This window comes from Colletotrichum fioriniae (assembly GCF_027942845.1).
Source record: "Colletotrichum fioriniae strain IMI 355084 chromosome Unknown scaffold_15, whole genome shotgun sequence".
In the NCBI taxonomy this organism is placed as follows: domain Eukaryota; kingdom Fungi; phylum Ascomycota; class Sordariomycetes; order Glomerellales; family Glomerellaceae; genus Colletotrichum; species Colletotrichum fioriniae.
Window position 1 is genome coordinate 1,346,708 of NW_027076851.1, and position 13,248 is coordinate 1,359,955.

The 13,248-nt window shown below is 51.5% G+C and overlaps 4 protein-coding genes across 4 annotated transcripts; 3 read left to right on the forward strand and 1 right to left on the reverse strand.

The window, feature by feature from the left end:
- Positions 1-860: 860 nt before the first annotated feature.
- On the forward strand, positions 861-2,779 carry N0V96_010866 (uncharacterized protein; the record flags this gene model as incomplete). Its single annotated transcript, XM_053196884.1, has 4 exons — positions 861-1,047; positions 1,121-1,824; positions 1,881-2,410; positions 2,476-2,779. The coding sequence occupies 4 exons, from the start codon at positions 861-863 to the stop codon at positions 2,777-2,779; spliced, it is 1,725 nt and encodes a 574-aa protein (XP_053045572.1).
- A 1,543-nt stretch (positions 2,780-4,322) lies between these two features.
- N0V96_010867 (uncharacterized protein) lies at positions 4,323-5,080 on the forward strand (the record flags this gene model as incomplete). The annotated part of the gene is given in 3 exon segments (XM_065759083.1): positions 4,323-4,329; positions 4,348-4,355; positions 4,382-5,080. The coding sequence occupies 3 exon segments, from the start codon at positions 4,323-4,325 to the stop codon at positions 5,078-5,080; spliced, it is 714 nt and encodes a 237-aa protein (XP_065612393.1).
- Positions 5,081-10,050: 4,970 nt separating this feature from the next.
- Positions 10,051-10,619, forward strand: N0V96_010868 (uncharacterized protein; the record flags this gene model as incomplete). Its single annotated transcript, XM_065759084.1, has 2 exons — positions 10,051-10,055; positions 10,088-10,619. The coding sequence occupies 2 exons, from the start codon at positions 10,051-10,053 to the stop codon at positions 10,617-10,619; spliced, it is 537 nt and encodes a 178-aa protein (XP_065612394.1).
- Positions 10,620-10,791: 172 nt separating this feature from the next.
- Positions 10,792-12,289, reverse strand: N0V96_010869 (uncharacterized protein; the record flags this gene model as incomplete). The annotated part of the gene is made up of 2 exons (XM_065759085.1): positions 10,792-12,214; positions 12,282-12,289. The coding sequence occupies 2 exons, from the start codon at positions 12,287-12,289 to the stop codon at positions 10,792-10,794; spliced, it is 1,431 nt and encodes a 476-aa protein (XP_065612395.1).
- Positions 12,290-13,248: the final 959 nt, after the last annotated feature.

Here is a 13,248-nt window from a genome sequence, read left to right on the forward strand (position 1 = left end):
ATGGATGCTCAGGACGGATACGTTCACTTTCTTCCCTGTTCTGCCCTGAACGCGGGCAACTCTATTATCGTCCCATTCCATTGTCTCACTATTAGTAGAAGGTTGCCTTACGTCGAACAGTGACAGGGTACCATAACAAATCCTTTTTTCCCTCAGATATCTGGGACCTCACCTCACCTCACCTCACCTCCGGAACCCACCGGCCTAGTCCGGCCTGAGCCCGGTGAATTGGTGACCGCAACCTCCTGTGGCGTGTTCAATTACATCACCCACTGTTGACTGAGTCTCCTTACTCGGTGCAACGGATCATCGCCTGCTCCCCTTCTACTCTATTCTGAGCCGCACCACGATGGGTAACAACGCTACTATCTCGCCTGTCTGGTGCCAGGACCCAATCTTGGTCCCCTTTGACCCAAATCTTGATCGAGCCCGTCGCATGCCGAGACCCGGTATCCACTGCCTGCGCTTCAGCCGCCTTGCTGGCTCTTAGTATCTTGTCACTTATTGTCACTTATACGAAAATGGAGCTACATGAGCTGTCGCCCATCGCCGATGGCCCTGTCGTTTCAATCTGCAATGGCCAGTGGTCTGACTTGACGATCCTGGCCGACCCATGCAATGATGCCGAGACTCGAGTGAGTCCGAGTCCGACTGAGAACATCAACAGTATCGCCATCTCCACAGGTCGTTGAATTTGATATAAGTCTATACGCCTCTGGCCTTGGCTGGTAACCTATTTCTCCTTCTTCATTCCAGCTCTACATAGACGAACACTTCTCCAATATACATTCGAGGTAGCATCCAGAGCTACCCCTCACACACCATCAGCTACTCACACACACACACACACACATTCGATCATGGCTGATATCAGAACCCAAGGGCTCATAGAGCCTGTCGACGTCGTCGAATACCTTTTCAAGAGGCTTCATGAGGTCGGTGTCCGCTCCGTCCACGGCCTTCCCGGTGACTTCAACCTCGTTGCCCTCGACTATCTTCCCCAGTGCGGCTTGAAATGGGTTGGTAACGTCAACGAGCTCAACGCCGGTAAGTTAACCCTCCCTTCCCTTACAACCTACCAACTTACCAAGTAAGATTCGACGAACTGATATTTTTCCAGGCTACGCTGCCGATGGTTACGCCCGTGTCAAGGGCATCTCTGCCATCATCACTACCTTCGGTGTTGGTGAGCTTTCCGCCATCAACGCTCTCGCCGGTGCCTACTCAGAACACATCCCCGTCGTACACATTGTCGGCTGCCCTTCCACTATCTCCCAAAAGAACGGCATGCTCCTGCACCACACACTTGGCAACGGCGATTTCAACGTATTTTCCAACATGAGTTCTCAAATTTCATGCGATGTTGCGCGCCTCAATAACCCCGCCGAGATTGCCAACCAGATCGACCATGCTCTCCGAGAGTGCTGGATCCGCAGTCGCCCCGTCTACATCATGCTTCCCACCGACATGGTCCAGAAGAAGATCGAGGGCCAGCGCCTGAACAAGCCCATCGACCTCGAGGAGGCCATCAACGACCCTGACAGAGAGGACTACGTCGTCGACGTTGTCCTCAAGTCCCTTCATGCCGCCAAGAAGCCCGTCATGCTGATTGACGCCTGCGCTATCCGCCACCGCGTTCTCCCCGAGGTTCATGCACTCCTTGAAAAGACAAAGATTCCCGTCTTCGTAACGCCTATGGGAAAGGGTGCCGTTAACGAGTCCCATCCCAACTACGGTGGTGTTTATGCCGGTACCGCTTCGCAACCCGATGTGGGCGAGCGACTCGAGTCTTCAGACTTGATCTTGTCCATTGGTGGTCTCAAGGTGGGTTGCCCTGCTGCTCCTAAGAACCCAAAGACAGTTTACTAACATTCTTGCAGAGTGACTTTAACACCGCTGGATTCTCTTACAGGACATCGCAGCTGAACACCATCGACTTCCACAGCACACACATGAGAGTCAGATACTCCGAGTACCCTGGCATCACCATGCGCGGAGTCCTCCGCAAGGTCACTGAGCGTCTTGACTTGAGCCAGCTTTCCGTCGTCACATCACCCGAGGTTATCAACAGAGTGCCCAGCCCCAACTCGGACCCCTCGCAAACTATCACCCAGGCTTACTTGTGGCCTCGCGTTGGCAACTACCTTCGCGAGAACGACATCGTCGTCACCGAGACAGGAACGGCCAACTTTGGCATCTGGGACACCAAATTCCCTGCTGGGGTCACAGCTTTGAGTCAGGTCTTCTGGGGAAGTATCGGTTGGTCTGTCGGTGCTGCTCAAGGTGCGGCTCTCGCTGCCAAGGATGCGGGAGAGGACCGCAGGACGATTCTCTTCGTCGGCGACGGATCATTCCAGCTTACGGCCCAGGAGGTCACTACCATGTTGCGCCATGGCTTGAAGACGACAATGTGAGTTCAACCTCCTTATTCCGTTGCACCGACTCGAAGAATCTCACGCTAATGTTGTCTCCTAGCTTCGTCATCTGCAATGATGGATACACCATCGAGCGCTTCATCCACGGCATGGAGGCCGAGTACAATGACGTTGTCCAATGGCAATACAAGGAACTTGCGACAGTGTTCGGCGGTACCGAGCAGACAGCCAAGAAATTCGTGGTCAAGACAAAGGACGAACTCGAGAAGCTCCTGACTGACCAGGAGTTCAACAACCCCACGACACTGCAATTTGTCGAGCTCTACCTCCCCAAGGAGGATGCGCCAAGAGCATTGATCATGACTGCCGAGGCCAGCGCTAGAAACAACGCAAAGGTCGAGTAAAAGAGACGGCAATAGTTTTAGTTTTTTTTTTTAGTTTTTTTTTTTCATAGAAGATGATTTGTTCCCTCGGCGCAGGAAATGTTTTTTTCGGCGCATGGCTAGACGTAGTGGGTTGATTCTATGATTATTCTTGGCTTTAGATTATTGGTTTGTAAAACGTAGTGAGACTACTACGGCTAGATCATACATGAACTAGATATATATGTTCATTATCCTCCCGCGCTGGATACCATTGACTTGAGACGACGTTCTACCGAGTACTGATTTGCAGACAATAGACACCCTCACTCGTTTTTGCTTAAGGCCTTTGTCTTTCAAGGTATCACCATACCTCTGCTGTGTCAAGGCTCAAGTACCTATTACAATGCCCAAAAGGAAAGGGTGAAAGAAGTATTTTCGTATTGGAGGGTTGTTTGAAGACGGTCGCGCCATGAAAGACCTGAGAGGCATGGCATACTTGCGTCTTCAGTCTGCGTTCCAAGGTTGCAGTGAATTGTGGCAGTTCTGTGTCTTCGTTGATATATTGACTTGCCTCATCAAGGTGCATTAGGCTGTAGCCAATAACTGGATGACTGGTGCGGCTTCTCCCTCCCTCTGCTGCGTCTCTAGTGCTCACATGGAGGCAAGCCAAAATTGAATCAACTACAAAAATGTGCAGGCGGAATCGTTCTACATAGCTGGATTTCGACTTCCCTTCAAGTCATCCAACCCGGGAACCGGTACAGCCAACCTATGCGTTTGATCGCATCAGATGAATTTCTCTGGCATAAGAGTAAAAGAATAGTGGCGCCAAGGCCCAGAAGCCATGATCGAATTATATTTTGTCGCTGGAGTTCGAACTTTCAGAACGCATGTTAGCAGCATACAAAGCCAATCGCTTCAACAATAGAGCGTCCGTCTTCGAGTCGTTTAGATACAAGTTTTACAAAATCAATTGAGAAGCTTCGACCAAGCTTCACTCCATTGATGGCTGTTGACGGTGGCTGGTTGAAGAGAACTGACCCTCAGGCTGCAATAAGACGCAGACGGCATAGCGGGTCCAGTTCGTCTGATTTCTTGCCTTCGGGCGGTGTGGACTTTTTTACCTCTTCTAGCTACCTTGAGTGCAGCACACCAAGCTTCTCTCTCAGCTATCCCACAAGCCACAATCTCCATACTCACAGCTCACAAAGGCTTCGGCGCACCGCTTTCGTACATTTTCAGAGCTGCAGCTTGCAAAGCTCGTGAAAAATGACAGATGCAAAGAGGAAACAGCCGGGCGGTGGCGGTGGCCATCCCGCTAAGCGAAGCAAGGTATGTTTCCATCTGATTCCTGTGTATTACATTGCGCATTTCATTCTTCTTGACTCTGGCTGAATAAGCTTAAAAGAAGAGTCTCCATTGTCCAGTATAAGTTCATGGCTAATGAGAAAGTAGGGTGGACAAGGTTCCGGCAAATGGCAGACGCCGCAACACAAGGCAAAGGTCGCCAGTCTTCAGGACAAGGGGGTCGCTCTTGGGGTTGGCGACAAGGGTATCTGGGTGACATTTGCCAGAGGCATGGATGGAAAGTCCATTAGCGAATTCAGCGCACTATGTGACGAGGTCTGTTGATTCCGCCAGCATTTCGCGTTTGAGCTCACTCACACGACTGCCCCTCAGTACGCAAAGACACTCTACGGCATCGTTCCCCCGGGGGAAGAGGTTGAATCAGACGAGGAAGACGAGGACATTGAGGCTTCTATCAAGAAAGAGCTCGATGGTATCAGCGACGTCAACAAAGGCAAGACCAAGCGTACGTTCAAGGCCATCAAGGCCGGTATCGAGTGTGTCTTCTTCATGAAGACGCGGGATCCTATCGACCCCGTAGAGCTCTGCCGTAAGATGTGCGTAGACGCCAGCGTCTGCACTGATCTCAAGGAGCGGAAGACCAAGTATATCAACCGACTGACGCCGGTCACCTCTGTGGATAAGGCATCTGAGAACGGCGTGGTGCGAGTCGCTAGAAAGGCTCTGGCTGCGCATTTCGACCTTGTAGATGAGACTGCTCAGGCTTCAGAAGGCGACGCAGAGAAGGTTGAAGGAGGGAGTGATGCTCAGACTGAGAAGCCGGCCTGCACAGTATGTCCATTCACAACAAACCCTGGCCGAGTGATTCAGGCTGACATGTTTGGCAGTATGCCATCCGACCTTCCATACGCAGCAACAACTCGCTTGATCGCGACACGCTCATTAAGCAAATCGCCAGCGTCGTCAGTCCGCGGCACAAGGTCGATCTCACCAATGCCGACAAAGTCATACTTGTCGATGTTTTCCAGGTAAGTGGAGACTAGCAATATAGAGCTGGCGAGCATCAACTGACTGATTTGCAGAGTTTCTGCGGCATGAGTGTTGTTGAGCGCAGTGACTGGGATGGTTTGAAGAAGCTCAACGTCAACGAACTGTACAAGGCGTCTCCTGGAGCAAATGCGAATCGCCCGGCACCAAAGGAAGGTGAAGACAAGGCAGCCTGAATAGTGTATGAGCTCGTCAGGGATGCACTTGTGTCCATCCATCCTCTAAGTTTTGGAACCAACTACGGAAAAACTTTGTGAAAACCCAAGCGAAACAGCCAATCGGCCTTGTGAGTACTAGATGATGAGAGAGACGAGAAAGTACATGGCTCACTCACCTGCATCTTGACAACCACCGTATCTTATACATGGCAATGTCATTTGAAATTGGTGGGCCTTTGGCTCACATTGGTTCCTTTTCAAGACATTGTGCAGCAAAGAGGCCGATATGCCCTCTCCAGTACACTGAGAGATGAATTCATAGAGACTCTTGATGTTTGTACTGTGAATGGTCTTATGTATGCCTACTCGTCCCTCGAGGATGTTCAAAGCCAGCAGCCTGAGATACGGCGTTTCAACTCATCCTGGTTGCGTAGCCTTGGTAAAGGCTCTTGGTCTTACGTACGTGACGCGCAAACTCCAAATAGCCTGCGACAATCGTCGAATCTGAATCTTAGCATAAACAGTGGGGTGTTTTCTAGTACGGATGTAATGCGGACTGAGTTGCTATGAGTATTCGCAATCCCAGGGCTTATTGTGATTTGATGGGAACCTCGATCTGTTTCTCGCCTATGGGATGCTGGTCGTAGGAAGAGCGATGAACGACCGGAGCTGTACCGAGTACCGACCGCATGATGGTCAGATATTTCTGCAACGTGTTATGGGATATGGGGAAACCAACGCAAACATTGGGGCGACTCGGTCACCTATGTGTTGTGTTGGTGGGAAAGTAGCAGCTGAAAGCCGAGCGCCCAGTGTGGAGCGAGGTGTAAGCCGTGTGGAGAATGCGCGTCGGCGAGCATGACGGCGCTAAGCCTTATCAGTATAAATTTGACGAGTCCCCAACATATGGAACGTTCCAAACTTCCATGTTCTATTTGGGATCCAGATCCGTCCCTTAGCCGCTTCCACCATATCATGTCAGCTGGCTGGGGGGGAGGGCCAGTGTGTTGGAGCTCGGGGTCGGCGGTCGATCCGGGAATCCAGCATTGGCTATCATTAGTATTCATTACGGACCCAGTGCATGCATATATCAGACCTTGGCAGCATAGCCCTTTTGCAAGTGGATTCCGTCTGGCTGGATGAATTTGAAATATTTGATGCAGAACTTCTAGTGTAGATTGCCCGTCTTCCACCTTTCATCCAATGCTACGAGATGGGGTACGTACCTCAATCGGTAACTACCTACCTAGGTACCTACAGAACTTTAGATTTCTATGTTACCTTACCTTAGTAAATGCATCCTGTACTTACCTCATTGCGAGGTGATTTGCCATTCGCACAATGCGACCACCTGACCGGCCAGAAGGTATGTGATTCGGTGGTCCCGTTGGAATATTCTACCTTGGAGTTAAGTAAGGAAACAGTAGTTCAAGTATGACTTGCATCAGCATACTTCGCCAAATCCGCTTGACGCTAGCAAAAGTTCCTGCGCTGGTGGGCTGGATCTTGGGCTTGCATTTCCGACAACTTGTGTGAGCGTCGAGGCAGTCATCACGTCTGAAGGCTTTCCAATCCAACATGTGCAGCGTTCTTGTGAGAAGCTCAGCATGGCAGATGTTTCAATGGCTCGAGGCACGCATTCGATATACTTCATCACAGGTGAAGACGACGGCTAACTGAAGATATTCCAGCTTAAATCTGGCCATTGTACGGATATCCGTACAGTAGATAGAGACTTGGCATTTGACGACAATCCGGGGTATCAAAGCTCCCATCTCATCTTACCTTGGCCCAGGGCTGCCCCTTGGATCTTGAGGTGTTTATCCGTTGGCATGGATCCGTATCCGCGCACTGTTGGTAAGGCACCTACCTACCTACCTTACCTTGCTGTGAGAATGGAACAGTGAGATGAGATGAGAAAAGAGTGGGTGAGTGGGTGGCCGCCCCGACGCTGCGGGCGGGGATCCGAGACCCGCCAGTTTCGCTTAATCGTGTCCAATCAACAAATCCCCGGCTCGCTTGACGATGCAGAGTCTCGCTGGGGGTTCCCTGTCACCCTCTCAGCCAAGCTAACCTCCATCCCATCATGAGAACCCTACGAATAGATTTCCTCCATTCATTCCACTTCTTCACCAACCTCACCTCCCCAGATCGCGGACCATCCAACCTTTTTCCATACCGCGAGAAGAGAGACCAGCCTGTATGTCACTGGCTCGCATACTCTGCCCCTACATACTTGAACTTATTGCAGGAATATCTACATCACTTACCAGTGCCTGCATAAGGTGGCATGTGGAGATCGTCAACTGCACGACTAACCCAGACTCGACGCTTATCCTCTCTCCTGTGGGGAGTAAAAGACCTTCATCTGCAACCTCGCTTGACTTGAACCCGAGTGGCACATTCCTTCGTCTGTTGTTGGCATCCTGCGTTGCAGAGCCCCTCTCTGGCCCCTGCCTGTCTTCTCCTTTTCCGACATTTTTTCATCTACACTACGGTACCTCATCTCTCTTCTCGGTCTATGTCCGTAAGATCCATTCACAAATCTTCAGTCGCTTTTTCGGTCCTCCCGCTCCCTCTTTCTTTCTGCCTGTCTACTGTATGTGTATGTGCATACTTGTGTGTCAGTCTCTCTCTCTCTCTCTCTCTCTCTCTCTCTCACACACACACACACCCCCACGCTCTTAGAAGTCCATAGGTGCTCTTCGGTACTCTTGCGGGCTTGTTCCCTCCCTGCGCACCTCATGGGCAAAGTGAATTAGCGAAAGGCAGATTGTTATCAGACAGCTTATACGTTGTCGCTTTTTAGTGTCGTCTCTCTCGCTTATTCCTCACCCGCTCATTGAGCGCCTTCTCCTCTTCCTACCCACTCAGCCAGTGTTGCTCCTTGCACGACGCCTCGCCCGTCACCACCGAGCCATCGGGCCTTAGTCTGTCAACCTCTTGCTCTCTCGCCTGTTACGGCTTCTCATTAGTTCATCTCGTGCGTTGGCTTGTTCACGACCGTCTCGCTTGTCCTGGAACAGCTCATGGTCATCCTCGATGCTTGGCTGCCTCATCGAGCTCATGTCCTTGGGCCTGGTTTTTGCGCCGCCCGCCCATCATGTCTCGCTTCTCGCCTCGACCGCTGCAATGCAACTGCATAGCTTAGCTTACCCTGTTCCTCTCACCTGTCTCATCTTCTCTTTTGAGGCGTACGAAGACACTTATGCTGGCCCAAAGAGGTGCCGCCCCGACCTCTGTTCGGACGGTTGCCGTCTTTTGTCGCGAAACAAGGATTCGTGTGTGGACCGACTTCACTCACTCCATCATTGGCATTGGCCTTTCCACTCAGACCTTCACACCCCTGGGTTCTCAAACGCCCTCAACCTCTGCCCTGCTCATCGCCGAACATCCTTTCGCTTGTAGTCGACTCATCTTTCCGTGATTTCATGCGCATACCTAGTACGCTACCGTCGTCATCATCATTACCCTCCTCCTTCTCATCATCCAGCCCAGAAGAGATAAGCGAATATTCCCCGTAAACTTCACTTGCCGGCTCACCCTTCGAATCCGCCTCGCTAGACACACCGTTTCTATTGGAGTGATCTCTTGGTGTTGCCTTTCTTGGCATGAAAACGTCCAAAGTCCCCGGCCGGACCACTCCGTGTGTCCATATTACGCCGCAACACGACCTTGCAAATCCCGACACCTTCGTCTGGGAAGCTGTGGACGACTGGCTATATCTAGCTACTTCGCCCAACCCCTACCACATGGCTCCTGGCCGGTGTCACCGCACTCACACCTCGACTTCACCTTGCATACCATTCGCCTGCCAAAGCGTTTCGCAGACCTGCAGCATCCCGCCCGTCACGCATCGACCTTCCATAGGGCAGAACCTGTACCACAATACAGTGTCAGCGACGTCCATGTGTGCGCCGCCTCCTCCGGCAAAGCCAATACAGACCGTTATAAGCCGTTTGGTACCCCAGGCCACCGTCCAACAAGTTCAGGTAATGCCATCGGTTCATTGCCAACGCGTCTATGGAGTCAAAGTCTCCACCGGAGCGAGCTTGGTTCTCGTCGTTCCCCCGCCGCCCATGGTCAAGCTGCTACGATCTGAACGAGCCTCCGTCATCTCGGAGGCTGCCGTTTTAAGATGGCTTGATGGCAAAACTGTCGAGACGCCTCTTCTCCACGAGAATGTTACGGAGACAGGAGACTCACCCAAGTCAACCTCTCCCGTAGCCACTTACGAGAGCGGGACGAGTCATTCTGATGTCACGGTACAAGAACTGCGGGCTTTGGTTCCAACCCTCATATCACATACGGCCGCCTCGAACGAGCTGGGCCTCGAATATAACCTCGTCAAGCCAACACTAGGCATCCCCATCTCCGAACTCAGTCCACCACTCTCGTCAGCCGAACGAAGAACAATTGATTTTCAAATTGGTCAATTATACCGCCAGCTTTGCGAGCAAGTATCACCCACTGGGCGGTTCGGACCTGCATTTGCTGTTCTACCTACACGTGCGCCATCGCCAGCTACAGATCCCACGAAGCCCCCGAGGCGAGATGTCGCCGCGAGGTTGATGGAATCAAAAGGCGTCCACTCCTGGACTGTGGCCTTCCACTCGATGTTAGAAGCCGTGCTTCGTGACGGGGAGGATATGCAAGTAATGTTGGGTTATAGTGCTATCCGACGGCAGTTCAAGCGCTTCGAGCATGTGCTGGATGGAATCAAAACACCCCGGTTGGTGGCTGTTGACGTTGGGAAAGATGTCAACACCCTTGTACTCAGAAAACGAGGCCCTGAAGATGACGTATCTCTGGTCGAGGATAGACCACGGGAAAGACTACAACGAACAGACCGCCACGGTAGTGACGCAAATAGCGAGGATGGCGATGGGTACGATACCGGCTCGGATTCTAGAGACGACAGCACGTCACTTACTCTCCAACACGACGATGGCATTGTCATGGCTGGCATGAAGGACTGGAGCAACTTCATTTTTGGAGATCCACTATTTGCTCTCAATGTCGGTCGTGAGCCCAGTGGTGATTTTCTTGCGGGATTCAACGGATCTTCAAACACTCGACACACCATCATGTCAATGTTTTCCTCGGATCTGATTGAGGACAAGGAGAGGGCTCACGTCCGCCTTCTGCTGTACGACTGCTACCATACAATCACGCACATTGCGAGAACATACTTCCGCCCGCAAAAGGACATGAACGGACGCGAATTGGAGGCACGAAAGAGGTTGAACACTATACTGGCGCAGCTTGATGCTCTTGATGACGCTGGCACACGGAGGGGGAGAAGACCAAGCGGCGAATCAAGCCCGGCCAAGAAACGGCCGAAGAGCGGGGAATCGTCCGAGTAGTAGACGACGGTCGTATATCGAAAGGCGATGCTTATGATGAACGAACATTCTTAGAACATAATTGGGGAAAGACATGTCTAGAGCCTGGCGTACGGTTGCTTCCTGGAGGAAGATGCATTCGTCGTTTTAATGAAAACTGATTAATGACCTATGAGATATCGGGCGTTTGTCTTCATTGCTTGTTCTTGTCTTCACCGTCATTGTTGTCCTCGTCTCGCGGAAGCTGAAGTCCCATCATGCCTAGAATGTTCCCAGCCGGACCCGGCATACCACCCTGACCCTTGAAGCTTTCGAGGAGGTTCTTGGCTAGATTGTAGTCAATGTCAACTTCGTCGTTTGCCTCTTCATCATCACTGCTTGAATCAGGCCCACTGCCTTTCCCTTTGTCCTTTGAAGTTAGGGCTCTATCTTGAGGTTGATTCAACTTGAGAGCACCGTGTTCATTGAGCTCAGCTTCCAACTCAGCGGTAAGCTTCCGAAGGTCATCGCCGTCCGGTTCCTCGCCTCGCGCGACGGGTTTAGTGTTCTCTCTTACCGCAGGCGATTTGCTTGGAGCATCACTAACGTCGGACTCTGCGGGTGCTAGTCCCATCATTTCTCTCATCATACGAGAGAATTCCGCTTCATCAAAGCTGACCGCCTTGTCTTCATCTTCGTCATCTTCGTCTGTCTGCTCTCCCTCAGATTCGTCGTCGTCGTCGTCGTCATCATCAATGTCCATTTCATCGATCTCGGCACCGTCCAGTCCTGCATTCTCATCGTTGAGAAAGGCCTCAAATCGGGAGACGATTTTGCGCAGGTCTGCTTGTGTTGTGGCATCTCCAAAGCTCGATTTCGATTGAGATTGTGTACCGCCTTGACGTCCTGACAGCTCTCTTTCAAAGTCTTCGTAGTTGATGTCCATCCAGGACTCGTCATCTTCGCGACTGGCGTCCTTCCAGCTGCGAATTTGTTCGTCCGTAGGGAGCACTGTGTCTCCATCCTCCTCAAGGTCCTGGACAGTGATACTAGCCGCCCTGGCTTCACGACTATCGGCCTTCTCAACATTGTTGAGCATTATTTCGAACCCACAAGTGAGCTTCATGCCCATCTCCAGATGTGTGTGCTCGGCTCCCTTGGCCCGTTGGATAAGACTAGTCCAAGGGGCAGGAGGCTCGAATCTCTGCGATCTGAGTTGAGCGAACAACACCCTGGTAAATTTGACGCTCACTGTGACAAGATCGACTGGGGGAAAAGTAAGGGTTTTTTTGCTGGACAGGAGAGTGTCCAGATCTAGCGCATCGCGGAGGTAGAAGGACTCCACAGCTGGCGCAACGGCCTTGGGAGTCTGCTGTAGGACATGGACAAGTCTTCGAGGAATCGTCACGAGCGAGTGGTGTATGGACTTGTGGATCTGGCCAGGGTACTTTTCAAGGCGATAGAAAGCCTCAGCCTCTATGAACTCTGAGTGCAGAAGAGAGTCTGCGGTAGCCTTGATGACGCGCAAAGCGTCCGATAATGCCAACGGCTTGTTCTTAGCGCCGTCTTCGGTTGTGTAAGGGATGATTCGCAGACGGCCATGGTTGATCCAAACACGGTTCTGGTCTGTCTCAGGACTCAACCATTTTGGGAGAACGTTGGCCGCCTCTATGAGGAGAAACTCCCCATCGGCGTCAAAGACACGGATCCATGCAGTGGGTTGAGCTTTGGAAAGCTCTCTGAGGATAAAGACAATCAGCCATTCGTCCTCGATCGCATCTCCGTAATCAGTAGTTCCTCGGAGAAACGAGTTGCCTGTCGGAGTATTAGCACACAAATCAAAGGATGGAATCATTCTGGTTTTGGACGAACCTTGCTCTGTGACCACATCGAGAGTAAAGAGGCCCTTTTGCCAAATGTAGTCTGCGGTCAGGGAGTTTGCGAGTTGCAGAGCAGATTTCCGTATGTCTTCGAGTCGGGAAAGTTGCTTCAATGCATCATTTGAGGCGTTGGGGTCGACGAGAAAAATGCTGTACTCGACGCAATTCTCTTGTAGGTTAAGAGCATTCTTTCCGTTGCGGTCCCCTCCATCTCCAGCTCCTCGTTGTGAATCAGACATGAAAAGTAGCTCCGAGGTGCCTTGGCTCTCCAGATAAAGTTGTAAATGCGCGTAGACGACGGACACAGTTGTTGTTGTTCTGTTGAGGCAGAGCCGTGGGTTTTAGCTCGCGGTCTACTCAGTCGCAGGCAGGGCTGATAATTTGAGTGAAGGTTGGATGACTTCTTTCAATGGAAGCCAGGCGATTTCGAAAAATCTTTGAGGATTCGCGCATTGAAATTCGTGAACATGTATTTCATACACACTTGATCCGAAGTGTGCATGTCTGTCTTGCCTGAATTGTCCACCTCGACCTATCTATTTGATAGAGCTGCAACTCAGACTTTAGAGACTGTTTGCTGGTGTTGGCATACCTATGGCATGAAGCGTCGTTGTCGCTCAGAAGGCGCTCCACAAAAGCCCCAGTCGCCTAGGTAGCACAGTAACTTTGATAAAAGTCTGCCCGGAGCACTGTACGCGTTAAGTGATCGATCCATGGAAGGCAGACATTACCTCAGCCCCCACCGCGGACAACCACACAGTCGCGTTCCGCCATCCAACGCGCCGCACGTA